General features: G+C 39.0%; 2 protein-coding genes across 2 annotated transcripts; both read left to right on the plus strand.

Annotated features, from left to right (window-relative positions):
* The first annotated feature begins 1859 nt into the window (after nucleotides 1-1859).
* On the plus strand, nucleotides 1860-10225 carry LOC121739993 (ornithine decarboxylase antizyme 2). The gene is given in 8 exon segments (XM_042132663.1): nucleotides 1860-2121; nucleotides 2691-2798; nucleotides 6078-6084; nucleotides 6086-6182; nucleotides 7323-7435; nucleotides 7704-7799; nucleotides 8270-8382; nucleotides 8903-10225. Coding segments are annotated over 8 exon segments (714 nt in total). The 5' UTR covers nucleotides 1860-2095; the 3' UTR covers nucleotides 9057-10225.
* A 1186-nt stretch (nucleotides 10226-11411) lies between these two features.
* On the plus strand, nucleotides 11412-15852 carry LOC121739992 (organic cation transporter protein-like). Its single transcript, XM_042132662.1, has 6 exons — nucleotides 11412-11761; nucleotides 12049-12244; nucleotides 12844-13099; nucleotides 14321-14953; nucleotides 15148-15329; nucleotides 15647-15852. Exons 1-6 carry the CDS (start codon nucleotides 11589-11591, stop codon nucleotides 15848-15850), a joined length of 1644 nt encoding a protein of 547 aa, XP_041988596.1. The 5' UTR covers nucleotides 11412-11588; the 3' UTR covers nucleotides 15851-15852.
* Nucleotides 15853-16392: the final 540 nt, after the last annotated feature.

Here is a 16392-nt window from a genome sequence, read left to right on the forward strand (position 1 = left end):
TTTTTCTATGAGAACAATGCTGGGAACCCAAAAAAATCCCGTCTTCATACCCATACAAATTGCCGATCGGGGCATTTGTATGGGTATGAAGACCGCATTTTTTTTTTGACTTACCAGCATATAATGAGGAATATCTACAAGATGTTAGTGTAAACACAGTTGTCCTTGAAACCATCAAATGAGCCCGTCAAAATGAACAACTTTTTCTATGAGAACAATGCTGGGAACCCAAAAAAATCCCGTCTTCATACCCATACAAATTGCCGATCGGGGCATTTGTATGGGTATGAAGACCGCATTTTTTTTTTGAGTTACCAGCATATAATGAGGAATATCTACAAGATGTTAGTGTAAACACAGTTATCCTTGAAACCATCAAATGAGCCCGTCAAAATGAACAACTTTTTCTATGAGAACAATGCTGGGAACCCAAAAAAATCCGTCTTCATACCCATACAAATTGCCGATCGGGGCATTTGTATGGGTATGAAGACCGCATTTTTTTTTTTGAGTTACCAGCATTGGTCTCTTTGAAAAGGGTGTTAATTTTGACGGTCTCATTTGATGGTTTCAAGGATAATGGTGTTTACACTAACACACTGTATATTCTATACATATAATAAAGACATTTCACTTAAGATTTAATTTATTACCATAAATCTTAATTGGTTTTATATGCTTAGTTAACAAATAAAAACATTTAAACAAAATGTACTGTGGAACTTTTACAGGAGTTTGAGGCATTGAAGGTAGGAGAAAACCTCAATTTGTATACAGATTTTTGGAAAGTAGGATGTTGTTATTTTTGTAATCTGGTAGGCCATAAAAAGAATCATTGTTCATTTCAATATGTATACTTAAGTATTTTTATTTATTAATGGTCTTGGCAGATCTTCTGTGATGTAATGAGAAAGCATTAGATTCACATTTCATATTATTATAATTCTTATGTACACATGTTATGGGTACTATATGTAATTAATATCTGGCAATGGTCATAAAAACATTGGCATTATGCACTACTGCGTAATATCTTCGGAATATTTTGAGCAGCTGTCGTCGACTATAGTTTCCATGTCCTTACAAAGTAAATTAACTACGTACAATAAAGGTACGAGCACATTGTGATTTGTGACAGGGCTCAGTTTTTCATACAAGTTTTATGACCGAGTGCGCGATGGGTTAATGAAAAATGCGGCTCGTCACAATGTGCGCGTACCTTTACTTATATCTTCTGTAACTGGCAACTGCCAGTCTGGGTTATAGCTAGTAGCCGTAGCTGCGTTTGCACAGTCATTATTTTATTTCACGATAACCGTACATTTTGAGATAAAATCATAACAGTTCGCCGGCAGGCCGCCGCCTGGCTGTTAATCGGAAAGATCACAGACTCACAGTTCTCCTGACGATTTTGTATCGACGGTCAATGACTGTCAAGTGTCAGGCAGCCTGCCGACCAAAGCCTGCAGGCGGACTGTTAATGTATGGGACCCTTTTACCTTTATGTCCTTCCTCGGTAGTCGGTATATGAGGTGCATACTTACTGCATATTATGTCCAAACCAAATTTCATCTACATCTGTTCAGCGGTTGAAGCGTCAAACATACTTTCGAATTTAATATGGATATTATTAATGCCTGTGACGAAATATTTGCTGGAAAGGGTAACGATGATTATGACAAATGTATCTGCTATAATTAGTCACCTCCTGAAGGTCGATCAATCCTGAAAACCTGTAGCCCGTAGGTCGGAAATAGAAGTGACTGAATATTGTAAACAAGCGTCCGAATTCCGATTGTCTTTTTACGTAGTTACTTTATTTATACCCGGGCGAGCTCTCTCCCGATAGTCCCGAAGAAAGTCAGTAGCACCTGCGACTCCATATTGGTCGCACGTCGAAATCCGCCTCGAAAAAAGGCGCAAAAGCATTCTCGCCCGTATATGGCCGACTTTAGGATATCTCCCAGGAGGATTCCAGTAAATTGATAGGTTTAAACAATATATTGATAAGACTTAAAACAACATTCCACGCGTTATAGTGTTTGTAAATATTGTTATATTTTAGTTTCGTTTAGACTTATATTTAGACTAAAAAATGGTCCGCCAAGTCTTCGCCTACAGGTATGTTAGTTTGTAAATAAACGATATTTTTGGTGCAGTCACCAGTTCACCACATACCATCAGGCACATCGACTTTTGTAATAGTAAAAGTCATCTTGTGTTTGGCTAGGTATTTTTGCAAGGCAATCGGCACACATTTAAACCCCAAAAGCTTTTCTATGGATAATTTTGCAATCCTATGAAAGTCAATAGTCATTCGGAAAGTCAGTTATGCTAATCAACATCACTTGCTGATATGGAAAATGTTCTTTGTTTGGTTATTAATTAATCCCAAAATCCTACTGGCGCCGGTCTAGGGTATGCTATATTATGGACTATTCTATTATTTAATCCACGTCTCCAGACTGGCGCATGTGGTTTTAGAATCCCAATAATATTTACACATACGTCCAATAACGTTTATCAGGTTTCCAGAGGTACCAAACTTTTAGGGCCAAAAACACAACCGCGTTGCGGCACCGCACCGCCAAAATTGGCGGCAAAACCATTTAAAACTCAATAAAAAAGCTACACCAAACCACCAGGAGTTAGGGTGGACGTTTTCTAATATTATTTTTTTATTTTTCCAGTGGTGACGGCGCGTCGCTGAACGCGGCGAGCGCGGGCAGCAAGCGCTCGGCCTTGTCGGCTTCGGACGCCGAGTGTTTCTCGCTGTGCCTGGGCGCCGGGCCTCTGTGGTACGTAATATACTCCGGCAGGGCGATTCACGGTTCCCGTTCGACACGAAAACTTTACCGTGCTCAGGCCTGTCCCACTCGCGCCTTTAGGTATCGAACTATAAGTACCCCTTTAAAGGGGCAGATCACAAGGGACTCACAAGCGAGCGGTGACGCGCGCGCAAGATTTTTTCGTCGCATATATCTACGTATTATTAATCTGATAAATATGAACAATTGAAAAAAGTCAAAGAAATATTTCAATAAAGTAATTTAAGACTTTAAAATACAACAAAAAAAGAAAAAATACACAAACATAGCAAATAAACCAATTTGTTACAAACAAACCGCATACTACACATAAATAAACACAAGTTACTATGTTTAAGTTGTAAAAAATTCCTGACCAGCTCCTACACTATAATCGAATATAAAACTATTATACAAAGTATATTTTTGGGTTTTAGTAACCCAAACCCAAAAGTATACTTTGGATTTGGGTAACTAAAATTTGATTATTACTATAAAAAAGTTTGCTATTAGTAGCTATAGTAATTAAAAGAAGATTATTTTATTTTCTAAAGGGTGACAATCTTGATTTCGTCAGAAAGGGTACCTCTTACGCGATAGAAAGAGAGCGCACATGTAGGCAGATATAATTGTAGGCACCTAGCATTGCGCGGTCGGAATTTGAACTTTATAGTATCGCAGCAAGAGTTATTTTTTTAAACGCGTTTCACGAGTTGGACTTCTATTGGTACTACTAATATATATTCTGTGCCGTGCTGTCATTGGCCAATGCCTAGCGCGCCGAGCGTAGGTTAAAAAGTGGAATTTTAAATGAACTTTTGTCGGTTGCAGTCGCTCGTCGTAAGGATCGGAAAACCACGTTTAGACTGGCTTTCGAATTCACTTGTTGTGTCCTGAAAAAAATACTTGCACCAACATTGTGCACCAACTGAAGTAGAGATTCATATTTGCTCTTCTCTTCAATAAGAACTTGCATTTACACCGCAGCATCCGTACAATGTATATTACTCATTGTGATGATAATGGTTCTTATTTATAGTATACTAACACACTGCAATAGGTGATAGGTTATCTAAGACTAAAGACCTCATGTAGGAATCGTCTGCTACGATAAGACATGGGAACTACAGCTGACCCTATACAAAGCGTGGGACACAACGTGAGAGCGCAGAACCACGTGACAATTCAGGGGTTAGACCACGTGATTGTTACGTAAAACCCTGGACTTGAGTTGAAAAGGAGCGATCGAAATAGACTATTTAGGCTGTGTGTACACCGACGACACAATATTATCAAAGTGCAAATACATGGCTGTCAATCTATTAGGAATAACGACATTAATACATAGTATTTTCACGACTATGGAGTTTCGACGTTTTTGAATTTATCTAATCTACAAACTATATCTAAAAACTTCACACGCATACAATTTACATTCATCAAAAATACATTCATATTGTTTCATGTTAGTATAACATTTCTATTGGACTTTGGTGAAGGCACAAAGTAAGCTAGGGCACAGAAATTCTAAGAGCTAATTGTTCTGTAAATAAATGTAAACGCCTTAAAAACGCTGGGTGTTTTTAAGGCGTTTACATTTATTAGGTTGGGGAAAAAGTTTCTTCGCGTTTTATATAAAAATTCAAAAAGTGTTTTTGTAAAGTTTATTTACAATTGACTTTTTGCCATCTTGTTGGTAGGGACATGATCCCATTGCTAAAAAATTTTTGGGGCTTCTGATGAAAAAACTGCGATAAGTGGTTTTGGCAGTCCTCTTGTGATATCCCTGACACTGCCTAAGGAATTCTGCAACGACCGAAACAGATGGAAATCTGAAAGTGCAAGGTCAGGACTATATGGCGGATGCGTTAACATCTCCCAGCCAAACTCTCGTAATTTTTGCTGAGTAGCTAAAGATGTGTGAGGTCTAGCGTTATTATGGTGAAAAATCACACCCCTTCTGTTGATTAATTCCGGCCGCTTTCTCTCAACTTCTTGCTTTAATCTCATCATTTATTCGCAGTACAGTTCAGAACCGATGGTCCTGCCTGGCGGTAACAGCTCGTAATGAATAATGCTCTTCTAATCCCACCACACACACATGACACAGCATCACCTTGTTTCGAGTTAACCCGGGTTTGGCCACAGTCTGTGAAGCCTGACCGGATTTTGACCACGATCTTTTTCGCACGTTCTTGTCGTACGTGATCCACTTTTCATCACCAGTTATCAGCTTCTTAAAAAATAGTCCGGTTTCATTATGTCGTAATAAAGAATCACATATGAGTACACGGTTCATTAGGTTTCTTTCGGTGAGCTCAAATTTGCGCCAAAATCATTTTGTGGTCAATCCTTAGTTCTTCAGCTCTACACCGTAACTACTAATATGCCGATCTTCCTCCACTTTTTCAAAAATGGCATCAGTTTTGTCCGTAACAGGGCGACTAGAGCGACGTGCATGTTTGATATCAAAATTTCTGGATTGAAAACGCTTAAACCAAATTTGCGCTACTCTCACAGATACTGATTTAGGTCCATAAACATCACTTTTCGCGGCTTGTGTTGCATTTTTATCTTTTTTGTAATAACATTTTAAAATGTATCGAATTTCTTCATTAGAATCACTCATTTTAACTATAAGAAAAACAAATGAAAATCTCACATTTATCTAATTTGAATTTGGAGTTGTCTTCTGTAAAATTAAAACTTTTTAATGATACCAAAATCAGCCAGATACAATTATTATTGGTATAGCCCAAGAGATTTTATGACAAGTTCATACATACTTCTTCTTCTTCGTCTTTTCGCATTGAAAAGACTTTTTCCCCAACCTATTATGTGAAAATGTCGAATCTATTTTGTTATTTATTTATGAAAGTAGGACCAAGTAGTTCCCATTTATAAGATTTCGCACACAATATGTCTAGCGCAGGTCAACCGCTCCGACATATATACTCAAGGCTAGGAGAATAATAAAGATGAGATTTTATCTTTCTATTCACATCAATATTGCTCAACAATCTTTGTCGTTCTGGAAAGGACAGATGTATGATAAACCATTTTTTGTAATATTTATTTATTTCAAAACTTACGTAAACCTCGCCAAACCAAGGTTTATCGGCGAGATACGCTCAACACACAAAAAGCACTATTTTTGCTCTATAACGGTACGGAATCCTCCATCCTCGCGCGAGTCCGACTTGCACTTGGCCGTTTTTTTTCTGTGATGTTGAGTTTGGGTTTATATTGAATAGTTACGTGCTTGTTCAGGTGGTCCTGATGTCCCTGCTCACGGCTCGGCACCGCCCGGAGGGGTGGGCAGCGGGGCCTCGAGCCCCGCTACCCCATCCACACCCACACACGACGACAATAACTGTGAGTTTGAATTTTAGACTAAGTAATTACTTAGTTCTGTCTACTCTGCTAATTATATCCTAAGATCCGACCGTAAAATTCTGCATGAATCGTTTTTTTCGTACAAATATATTTTAAAATAATCTTTAGAACGTATAGAATGGATTAATGTTGGGTTGCCTTGTTAAAAGTAGCCGCAAGTACCTCTAATTGAGTAAAATGAAAGCCCGTAATACAAACTTGCGTGTATTCAATGGAAAAATAAGAACTAAGAAGGAATGACAGGACACTACGCATAAAAATAAAAACGCCTGTTAAATAAAAATAGCAATCTTGCGAGTTCTCGACGTCCTCAAATAATGCCAGGCATAATAATTGTAGGCCTGAACATTTGTCATATACAAAAGTGATGGCAACCCAAGTTTGCGGCTATCGTGCAACTGGCAACCATGGATATTCATGTACAAAATGCATAAAACTTTAATTTGGTATCTAAATTATTAAAAAAATCGATGCTTCAATTTTGATGAAGAACTATGTCTGTTCACGGGCTGGCAACCCTAGGTTGCGGCCGACTTAGAGCTGGCAACCATTTATACCTTATTTTCTCACGTCATTTTCTTTCAAATGATGTAAAATTTACTGAAAAAAAATATACATGCAAATTATGCATTTATCTCATGAACATTCAACTTAATTAGAGGTACTTGCGGCTACTTTTGACAAGGCAACCCAACATTAATCCATTCTATACGTTCTAAAGATTATTTTAAAATATATTTGATCGAAAAAACGATTCCTGAAGGATTTTACGGTCGGATCCAATACTATTAGTACCATATTATTTGTCAAATTACATAACATCATTTTATAAAAACTTGACTGCTACTTCTTGTTCATAAAATTGATGAATTTAAATGCTTTAAAATACTGGCTTCACTAAACTTACGTAACTTTCAGCCAGAAATTAAAGCCCTAAAGGCTGTTTTAAATATAGATTTTTTATCGATATTGCACATCTCTTCTGGCGACTAAAAAGGCCATACGAATTTTTTATGAAAACTTACCTTAGAACCTAATTTCAAAAGTGTTCCATATGTAGTTACAAGGTATATTCAATATTGTGACTTCTATTATAATAACCAACCCACCACATTCCAGGTGACTTGTTGAGCGGTCTGCTATGGGCCAGCGCCAGCTCGCTGGCCGGCAGCGCAGAGAGCCTAGCCGACGCGCACGCGCACCCCGCGCTGCTCCCCGAGCGCAGGGAGGAGGTATGTCACTGTCACTTCTCCTCCTTTTTAATAGCGTTTAGCGGGGGGTTCTGCCACATTCTGACAAGTACGCTTGTTGGTTTATGAGATGAATTAGTGGACATGACTGTCGTTATCTGCAGTAAAGAGAAGGCATGATAACATGTTAACAAAGGATTAACTGCTATCCAGACGAGCGCAAGCTAAATAAAGAACCGTGACATTATATTGCTATACCTTGAATTTATTAGTATGTTTTATTTACCTTTATTGTATGTTATGTATACAGGTGATCAGTAAGATCCTGGAGCGCAAGGACCGGCAGCCGGTGAAGGTAGACTTCAAAATCTTCCTCACTGAGAATACCATCACTCGCTGGGAAGCCGTAAGTTTTTATTAATTACTTATTTTGGCTTACATTTAGTATTTATATGATAAAGTTTAACACACATCGCTATTAGATAAAATGTCGATATGTGCTGTGGCCTGTGGGCGTCATGCCATACGCAATACATAATGAATCCGTATATAAAATTTCGTTTGCTATATTATCTTTCTTGCTATTCTGTACAGTCAATTTTGTATCTTTTAATCTAAAGCTGACCGCTCAGAATGGCATTGGCAGACGAGGCATTATAAAATCAGGCCTAGGTAGTGATGAGCAAAATTGGTCTTACAAAAAAACAAGCTCGAGAACAAGACTATCCTAAAACTAGAAAAACAAAGACCGTAAACAGGCAGATTTGACCAAGACCAAGACTGTACAAGAAATACCAAAACAAAGACAGTCTTGGTGTTGTTTTGCTCATCACTAGGCTTAGGTCCATCAGTTGTTAAACGCAATACTCTCTCCAGGTGGTATCCGGCAGCACCATCTACCTGCGCCTGCCCGGTGTGCTGCAGTCCGGCAGCAAGGAGAGCTTCATGCTGCTGCTAGACTTCGCTGAGGAGCGGCTTGGATGCACCAAGTTAGTATACTATGTTGTTGTTAGTTTATTGTTGATTTCACCCCATATAACGTGTTACTTGTAGCTCCACGCCCTAGGGTTTACAACTTGAGAAGAACTAAAACATAATTCTTTAAATTATTTGTGATGTATTTCTATTTCACCAAAGTAGAGTGCAAAACATGACTATACACAAGTAGTTACGAGAGTGGGGCTCATTATTCGATTTGGGATTAACTACTCAATGCGTTGGGTTTATATAGCGACCAGCGGTCACATCCGTGAGGCGTATAGTAAAACAGCTAACTTTCCGATGGTTATAATGTATGGGCCGCATGTGATGATTATGTCTGCTAATATATTGTCATACCTTACCTAAAACATCCACACTCGCTTTTCAACCAAGCTTTCAGCACTGATCTTACAGTAATTATGTCTCCAGTTTTATTTTGAATAGATCGAATATTATTCGTTCATTAATTTTCTCAAATGTCGAGGAAATAACGTCTTGATTATAATGATTTTCTTGTCTCCATTCCAGCTGCATCATCTGCGTGCTGAAGAACCGGTCGGACCGCGCGCTGCTCATGCGCACCTTCATGTTCATGGGTTTCCAACTCCTGGCGCCCAACTCTCCGCTCGCGCGCGACATCGCTAACCCCGACTACATATTCCTGCACTACAACATGCAGTAGTGTTGCTAGTAACGCAGCAGTGTTGCTAGTAACGCAGCAGTGTTGCTAGTAACGCAGCAGTGTTGCTAGTAACGCGTAGCAGTGTTGCCAGTAACGCAGCAGTGTTGTTTGCAACGAGTAAGCAGTATTGCTAACAATATCAACTAGTGTTGCGACAGTATTCAAAGTAGACAGCTAATTTTTTTCTTTATAAAGCGTGGGGTATTAGAGCATAGTTTTTCTCTTCGGAGAAAACCTACCCCATAGACCATCTTACCTTTTTAAATCAATATCATGTCGATAAAGTATTTCGTCCACTCTACAATGTACACGTATAATTTGTATGTTAGCTGTCTGTCACTAAAGCAGTATTCTCGACGCGCATCGTATCATTCACTTCACGGGGCTTGCGTAGTGGTTAAGTGTCAACAAGTCTTTATTAGCTTAGATTTAGTCTTACCTTAGGAACTCGGATTTCGTTTGATTTCTTTCCTGTTTTTATTCGAACCCACAGAAACTCGAGAATTCTTTAAAGGAGTCAAAGGAAATTGGAGGCGTAGCTTTATCTCTACGATTTCAGATTTGAAAGCTTCTTATGTAATTCAAAGCTGATTGTAGATTTTCGTTTATTAATATTAAATAACGTCGTCGTGTAACCCTCTCCGGGCTAGAGCGAAAAAAAAATTAAAAAAATAAAAATCACAAAAAAATTAAAAAATTAAAATCCAAAAAAATATAAATGGTTTGTAAAATTTCGTTCCACCAGAAAGAATCACCATCCAAGAATTTTGTGCACCTTATCCCGTCGTGTGCATATCGAAAGTACCACCTGCTCACTTTTTCGAAATTTTTGAACCCCTTATTTTATAACTGACTTCCAAAAGAAGGAGGATCTTTACCTACACATAATTTTATTCTAATACCATTGGGGTGAGTAAGCGGATAATATAGTATACGTAGCGTGTAAGTTTATATATTCTTTACTCAATTTAAATTTATTTTTATGATTTTCAAAATTAATATTCGTGCGATTTAGTGTAGACTGAGCATTTTCGTTCGGACTTGCTTTGTATTTAGTTACGGCCCTCTTTTGTTTCAGTATTTTGTGAAGTATTACATTGATTTCAACATAGGGCCTTTTTAGCGTAACATTAATGTTTATGGAAAATTATTAAAGATAATCTTAATCATTGCGCGTTTTTATTTTATCTCCCAAAGTCCACTAGAATTTATAAGATTATTTATGATGATTTTTAATGATATTTTTTTTTTCATATTACTCATAAGTCGCCTAAATTTTTTTTTGTATATATACATAATAAAATATTATATTATTTATGCAGATAATTCCCACATTTTTAGGGTATCAACCAATGATATTCTATGTTACTAACGTAACTAGATTGGAAGTTTACGGTAGCAACGCGTTGCCACTTCGAAGATGCCTGCAGGAGGCATATCTCACATACATAATGACATAACGAATATATGACTTGACATTGTCTTTTGAACAAAAAAGTGGTTACGCATTTCTGAGAATCTTTTGTAAGACATTGCTACTCTAGTATTTTAGAAACTCATTGGTATCAACTGATTTTCATTTCAATATTGAGGGTTCCACGTATAAAATAAGTATAGAACAAATATTTTAAAAAGGCTGTGGTTTTAACCACAGCCATCATAGCAATAATAATCCAAGATGTTAAGTTTAAATTTTGAACACAATATTTTATGAAGCATTAAAGTTGAAAAGCGAAGATGAAAAAAATATTAAAATCGAAAATTTAACTTTTTTATACGCGTACAAAAAAGTGACATTCATATTACAAAATTTTGCAGCTATTTTACACGTAATACAATATATTTTTTTACAAACTCTAAGCATCTATACCGCGATCTAGAAGCTACATACAATTCCCTATTATGTTGTAGCTACAAGCCGCCTGACTGGCTGATCTCGAAATTCTCATCGACTGTATAAGCATACATAGTGTAACAAAACAAAGTGATAAATGATAATACTTTAATGTATGTGTCCCTTCACTCACTGTGAAAGTGGCAGCGCTGGAAAGTATAAAATAGTTTTACTTTTTCAGCGATGCTAGTTTCACTGCGAATTCAATATAGATGGACCCATACGCACCCTAAAGTATTATCACTTAGTTTTGTTACAACGTATGTTCCGTTCGCGCACAATATCGTGCGATGTTAGAATAAGGCTGCGTTTCCACTGAAGCAGAGCGGAGCTTAGCGGTGCCCGAATTGACCAATCGTGCTATTCCAGCGGAATGACAGCGAAGATTTCGAGCATGGTTATTGGTCAATTCGGCACCGCTAAGCTCCGCTCCGCTTCAATGGAAACGCAGCCTAATACAGAAGCGGAGACGAAGATGAAGATACGATAATAATTGGGCCCTCGTTTGAGATGACGCTGTTATGTGAAGTACGAGAGTTTCACACCCCTGTTTGCTCGCTGCGCACTGCGCAGTGCGCACGAGTTGCGATCACATAGCTTTTTATTTAAACGTGAATACAAAAAATTGAAATGTAAAAATGGCTAACGATTCTAACGAAAAAAGTGATGTTACTGTGGACGATATTCTAAGAATCCTGGGCTCCTTTGGCCGAGCGAATGTGTACAATTACGTGTTAATTTTGTTCCCGATTCTCTTGTCTGGGATTTACTCTTCTGTGTACAATTTTGAAGCGTTGGACCTTCCTTACAGGTAAGATTATTTGTTTCCAAATACTGCACATTACAAAATCAATCAAACTATTACCCGACTACAACGAAGTAAAGGAAATGTTTTTAACAGTATGTTTGTCTATATTTCTACCGTGCCGCCTAAACTACTGATTTCAGTTGCAAATAATGAGGATTGAGGTGTCAATAAAAGGTTAGGCAGTATAATTTGAGGCATTTCGTTTGTGATAGCAACTTTGTTGCCACTTGCCAATCAGTAGACATATTTTTCTATTTCTATGACTAAAAGCCACACAAAATACATTACAGATGTTCAACAGAATGCAACGAGCCAAGCGTCAATTTCACGGCACCACACATACACGGCAAGCCAGCAAGATGCGTCCGGTATCCGCTGAAATCCGGCATAAGCAACCACACATGCACGCCGCAGATGTTCGATCATTCTAGGACTGTAAAATGCAACTCCTATGTGTATTTCGAAAACCATTCGATTGTTAAAGAGGTAAGGCATTTTAATCAGATCTAATGATCCTTGCACTCAGGCAAAGATCGCCCGAACGCTATTTTATCAGCTACCAGAATAAGCATCAAGAGTCAAAACGTTTTCCGACCTCTCTGAGCCTCCAGTACCTTAGACGAATCTACGCGATTTTTTTCGGCCGTATTTTTTATTTTTTTTATGAAATAAGGGGGGCAAACGAGCAAACGGGTCACCTGATGGAAAGCAACATCCGTCGCCCATGGACACTCGCAGCATCAGAAGAGCTGCAGGTGCGTTGCCGGCCTTTTAAGAGCGAATAGGGTAATAGGGGAGGGTAGGGATCGGAAGGGAAGGGAATTGGGCCTCCGGTTAACTCACTCACTTGGCGAAACACAGCGCAAGCGCTGTTTCACGCCGAACGCTTTCTGTGAGAACGTGGTATTTCTCCGGTCGAGCCGGCCCATTCGTGCCGAAGCATGGCTCTCCCACGTATATTGCAAGGCGGTGGCCAGCTCTCTTCATGATAATCAAAAAAACTACTAAAGACTGGAGATACAAGTTTCACACGTTACATACATAAACTGTACTTTTATGCATTTTCTTCTTCTATTTATTTGCAGTTTAACTTGGGCTGCCAAGATTGGAAGCGTTCCCTAGTTGGCACGGTCCATAACGCTGGTTTCTTCGTCTCTATACCCCTAACGGGATTCGTATCTGACAAGTATGGAAGGCGTGTAGCAGTCGTCTTCGCGACTGTTATGAGTGGTGTCTTTGGTGTTGTGAGAGGGTTCGCCGTGAACTATGAAATGTTCATGGCTGCGGAATTCCTGGAAACGGCTATTGGTGGTGGAGTGTACACTGCGGGATTTGTATTGGGTGAGTGTCTAAAACTTTATTGCTAACTATAGAAGGGACAACCTTAAAATTCAATACAAAAATAACTCATAAACTTTTTGGTTCTGCCGACGTTTTTCTGATTACATATAAGGGCCCTTCCAAACGACGTTTTTTACGCTCGTTTGTATCGATACAAACGCAAGTTGAAAGCTCAGCAAACGGAAGGAAACCGACACGTTTTAACCCGTCGATTTTGGAAAAACGAGACACAATAGAATTACTATTGTGTCTCGGTCACCACTCACCGGTGACCGTATGGGGCTTGATGAATTAAACTTTATATCTGCCAAAACGCGTAGAAAACTCAAAACACGCAGAAGAGTGCACCAGAAACGCGCGTCGTCAGTGCGCAAAAAGTACGTCGCGTGGAAAGGCCCTAAGAGAATCATTGCGGCTTGAACTTTAAGCATTGGCAAATAATCCCATTTTTCAATGACATTGGCTCTAGATCTAAACGAGACGAATCATTTCAGACGATTGACTAGTACACAAGTAATGCTATGCAAAATGTATCTAAATTGCCAGCAAATTGAGCAAGATCCTTAAGAGGAAAAGAAATTAAAGCTTCAAGAACTACGGTGCGCGTCCACAATCAATGTGGCCGGCAATAGCGTCAAGTGACACTTCCTGCTTCACTTTGTTATCCTATTACGTGCGGGAGATGAGAGGTTAACGCATTATGTTGATCGCGCATGACCATCGTTTACATCATCAATTTGGAATACTTAATACAAAAGGATCTGATCATCTGATGGTTAATGCCGTAGATATATAACGCATGTCTTAAAATTCCATTGAAGAGGCGATTTGCGTGTTTATATGGGTGACTGTGGGTTGACTTTTGATTCGCAAAAATTCAATGAGAAACAACTCGACCGACTAAATGTTAATTAAGTATCAGAAGTCAGGACTTCGCCGCTGTAAACAGATCGATTTTCCCCCTGCGGCTTCAGACACTCTTATCAAGGAAACACTTATCCTTACACAGTCTATCTTCCTTAGGTCCACTTGCGCAGATCCAGCTTAGAGTAAATAACGGGTTAAATAGTGTGTTGTTTCTTACATTCTTCATATATTTTACGAAAGAGATAACGTTTAATCCGGGGTTAACTTTATCCCAGATCTGCGTAAGTGGGCCTTACTGGCATGTTCTGTAATATCTTTTATGTACTGAACTAAATTCCTTTTCTGCCATTTCAGCGTTGGAATTAGTAAGACCTGAAGGAAGAGTATTCGTCAGTCTTCTGTTTGATACATTCTACATTCTCGGAGGAATCACGGTCACTCTGCTTTACTGGTGGTTACAAAGCTGGCGGGCTCTTCTTTTCGTGATTTACACTCCAGGTATCCTCGTTCTTTCGTACCTATGGCTGCTAACCGAGAGCTTCCGATGGCTCTTCAGCAAAGGTCACTACACCAAAGGTGTGGAGACATTGAAGAGATGCGAAAGGATCAACAACGTCACTATACCAGAATACCATTACGAGCAAGTTCAAGAGCACGCCCGGAGACAGAGGGACGCCGAGAAATTGGACGCGAAACAGTTCAACCGCACCGCTATAAAACAGTTGTTTATGTCGAAAATGATCTGGAAGAGGCTGATGACGTGCGCGTTTCTCTGGATCTCCTCGACTTTGGGCTACTTCGGTCTGTCCATTAACGCTATAGAGCTGGCTGGGAACAGCTACATGAATTATATCATCGTGCTACTGATCGAGGCGCCGGCGAACATCTGCAAGTTCTTTCTGCTGGACAGGTTCGGCAGGAAACGGGTTATCGTTAGCGCGTTTATCATGTCAGGAATTATTCTCATCAGCTATGGATTTTTACCAGGTAAATATTAACTGTGTAACCTTGAACCCTTTTTCTGGGCGATTTTTCATGTTTACCCAACTACGGTGAAGCCAACAGGAAGGGCTATTAAGGCAGTCTTATGTCTTAAAGTTCTTAGCCATAATTAATTAACATCAACATAAGCTCGCTTAGCTCGACTATAATAGTTTACTAATTTATGTTTGTATTTTCAGCTGGCGGCTGCTGGTCCATGGGTTTCTACCTGGGTGGGAAGTTCTTCATAACCCTCGCTTACAACTCCCTGTACATATTCGCGGCGGAGGTGTTCCCGACCAACTACCGCACCACCATGCTGGGGCTCTGCTCAACTATCGGAAGAATAGGGTCTGTTATTGCGCCACAGACGCCATTACTGGTAAGGAAATATTTTAACCGTCAAAAAGGCAAATAGTTGTTATAATTTAAATGTGGTTATATATCTGTTTGTCCATGGCGTGATAGGTCAGACGGATTAACCGATGTTGAAAGCTGTCATGAGTGTTATCAATCACCATTCATGATCATTATATCTCATTGCTTGACAATTTGGGGGTATCTTTAGCTTTTAATTTATTATTGATCTTGAATTTCTGTAAGTCTCTCATTTCTTCTATAAATACTCCTTAATTTTTAATACGTTTTTGTTTAAACTTTTAAACTTCTAATTATCTTATTTCTATCTTATATTTTCAGTCCAAATACTACGACTCGTTGCCAACGCTGTTCTTCGGTGCGATGGCGACCATATCTGGTTTCCTGGTGTTAACCCTGCCTGAGACCAGCAAGCAGAAACTGCCCGACTCCCTGAAGGAGGCCCAGGACTTAGAGAGAGTGAAGAGAGAGGGAATCGAGGACAAAGGTTTAGTGAATTCAGAAGATGCAACGTCTGAAATCTGAAATTACGAAATTATTATTATGTAATATTATATTCTAATTAAGTTATTTTACACTTTTTTTACGCTAAGGCCTTAGCCTCGAATTTTACGGGCAGCGGGCCGTTTGGTACACCGCCGGCCGCCCTGCTGCTTTCGAGGTCAGTTTCATATAAATCTATACATAATGCTGGCACTTCACATGGCTATTTGTATTTGTTATTGGCTATTTGTTATATTTGGCAACATTATTGACGAATACGCAAACAAGCAAATAAAGGCAAATACGACCTTCCACATGGCCGTCAAATAGCAAACTTACAAACATTCGATTCAGAATTTTTAAATCTGGTGCCTTACTCCCGAAACTGATATCGATTTCAACGGTTTTTTGACACTTTAGACATCTAAAAAATGTCAAAAAAACCGTTGAAATCGAAAATCGAAATCGATATCAGTTTCGGGAGTAAGGCACCAGGGGCCTTACTCCCGAAACTGATATCGAACTAATATAATATATACTAAGATAATGTCTAAAGTGTCAAAAACCGTTGTGTTCACTAATAC

This window comes from Aricia agestis, chromosome 2 (genome assembly GCF_905147365.1).
Source record: "Aricia agestis chromosome 2, ilAriAges1.1, whole genome shotgun sequence".
NCBI classification, from domain to species: Eukaryota; Metazoa; Arthropoda; class Insecta; order Lepidoptera; family Lycaenidae; genus Aricia; species Aricia agestis.

Bases quoted from the DNA above. Each gene is read 5' to 3' on its own strand.
- LOC121739992 (XM_042132662.1), top strand. From the start codon at position 11,589: ATGGCTAACGATTCTAACGAAAAAAGTGATGTTACTGTGGACGATATT. The intron at 11,762-12,048 runs GTAAGATTATTT...AATACATTACAG, and splicing joins GCGTTGGACCTTCCTTACAG to ATGTTCAACAGAATGCAACG. The intron at 14,954-15,147 runs GTAAATATTAAC...TTGTATTTTCAG, and splicing joins CAGCTATGGATTTTTACCAG to CTGGCGGCTGCTGGTCCATG.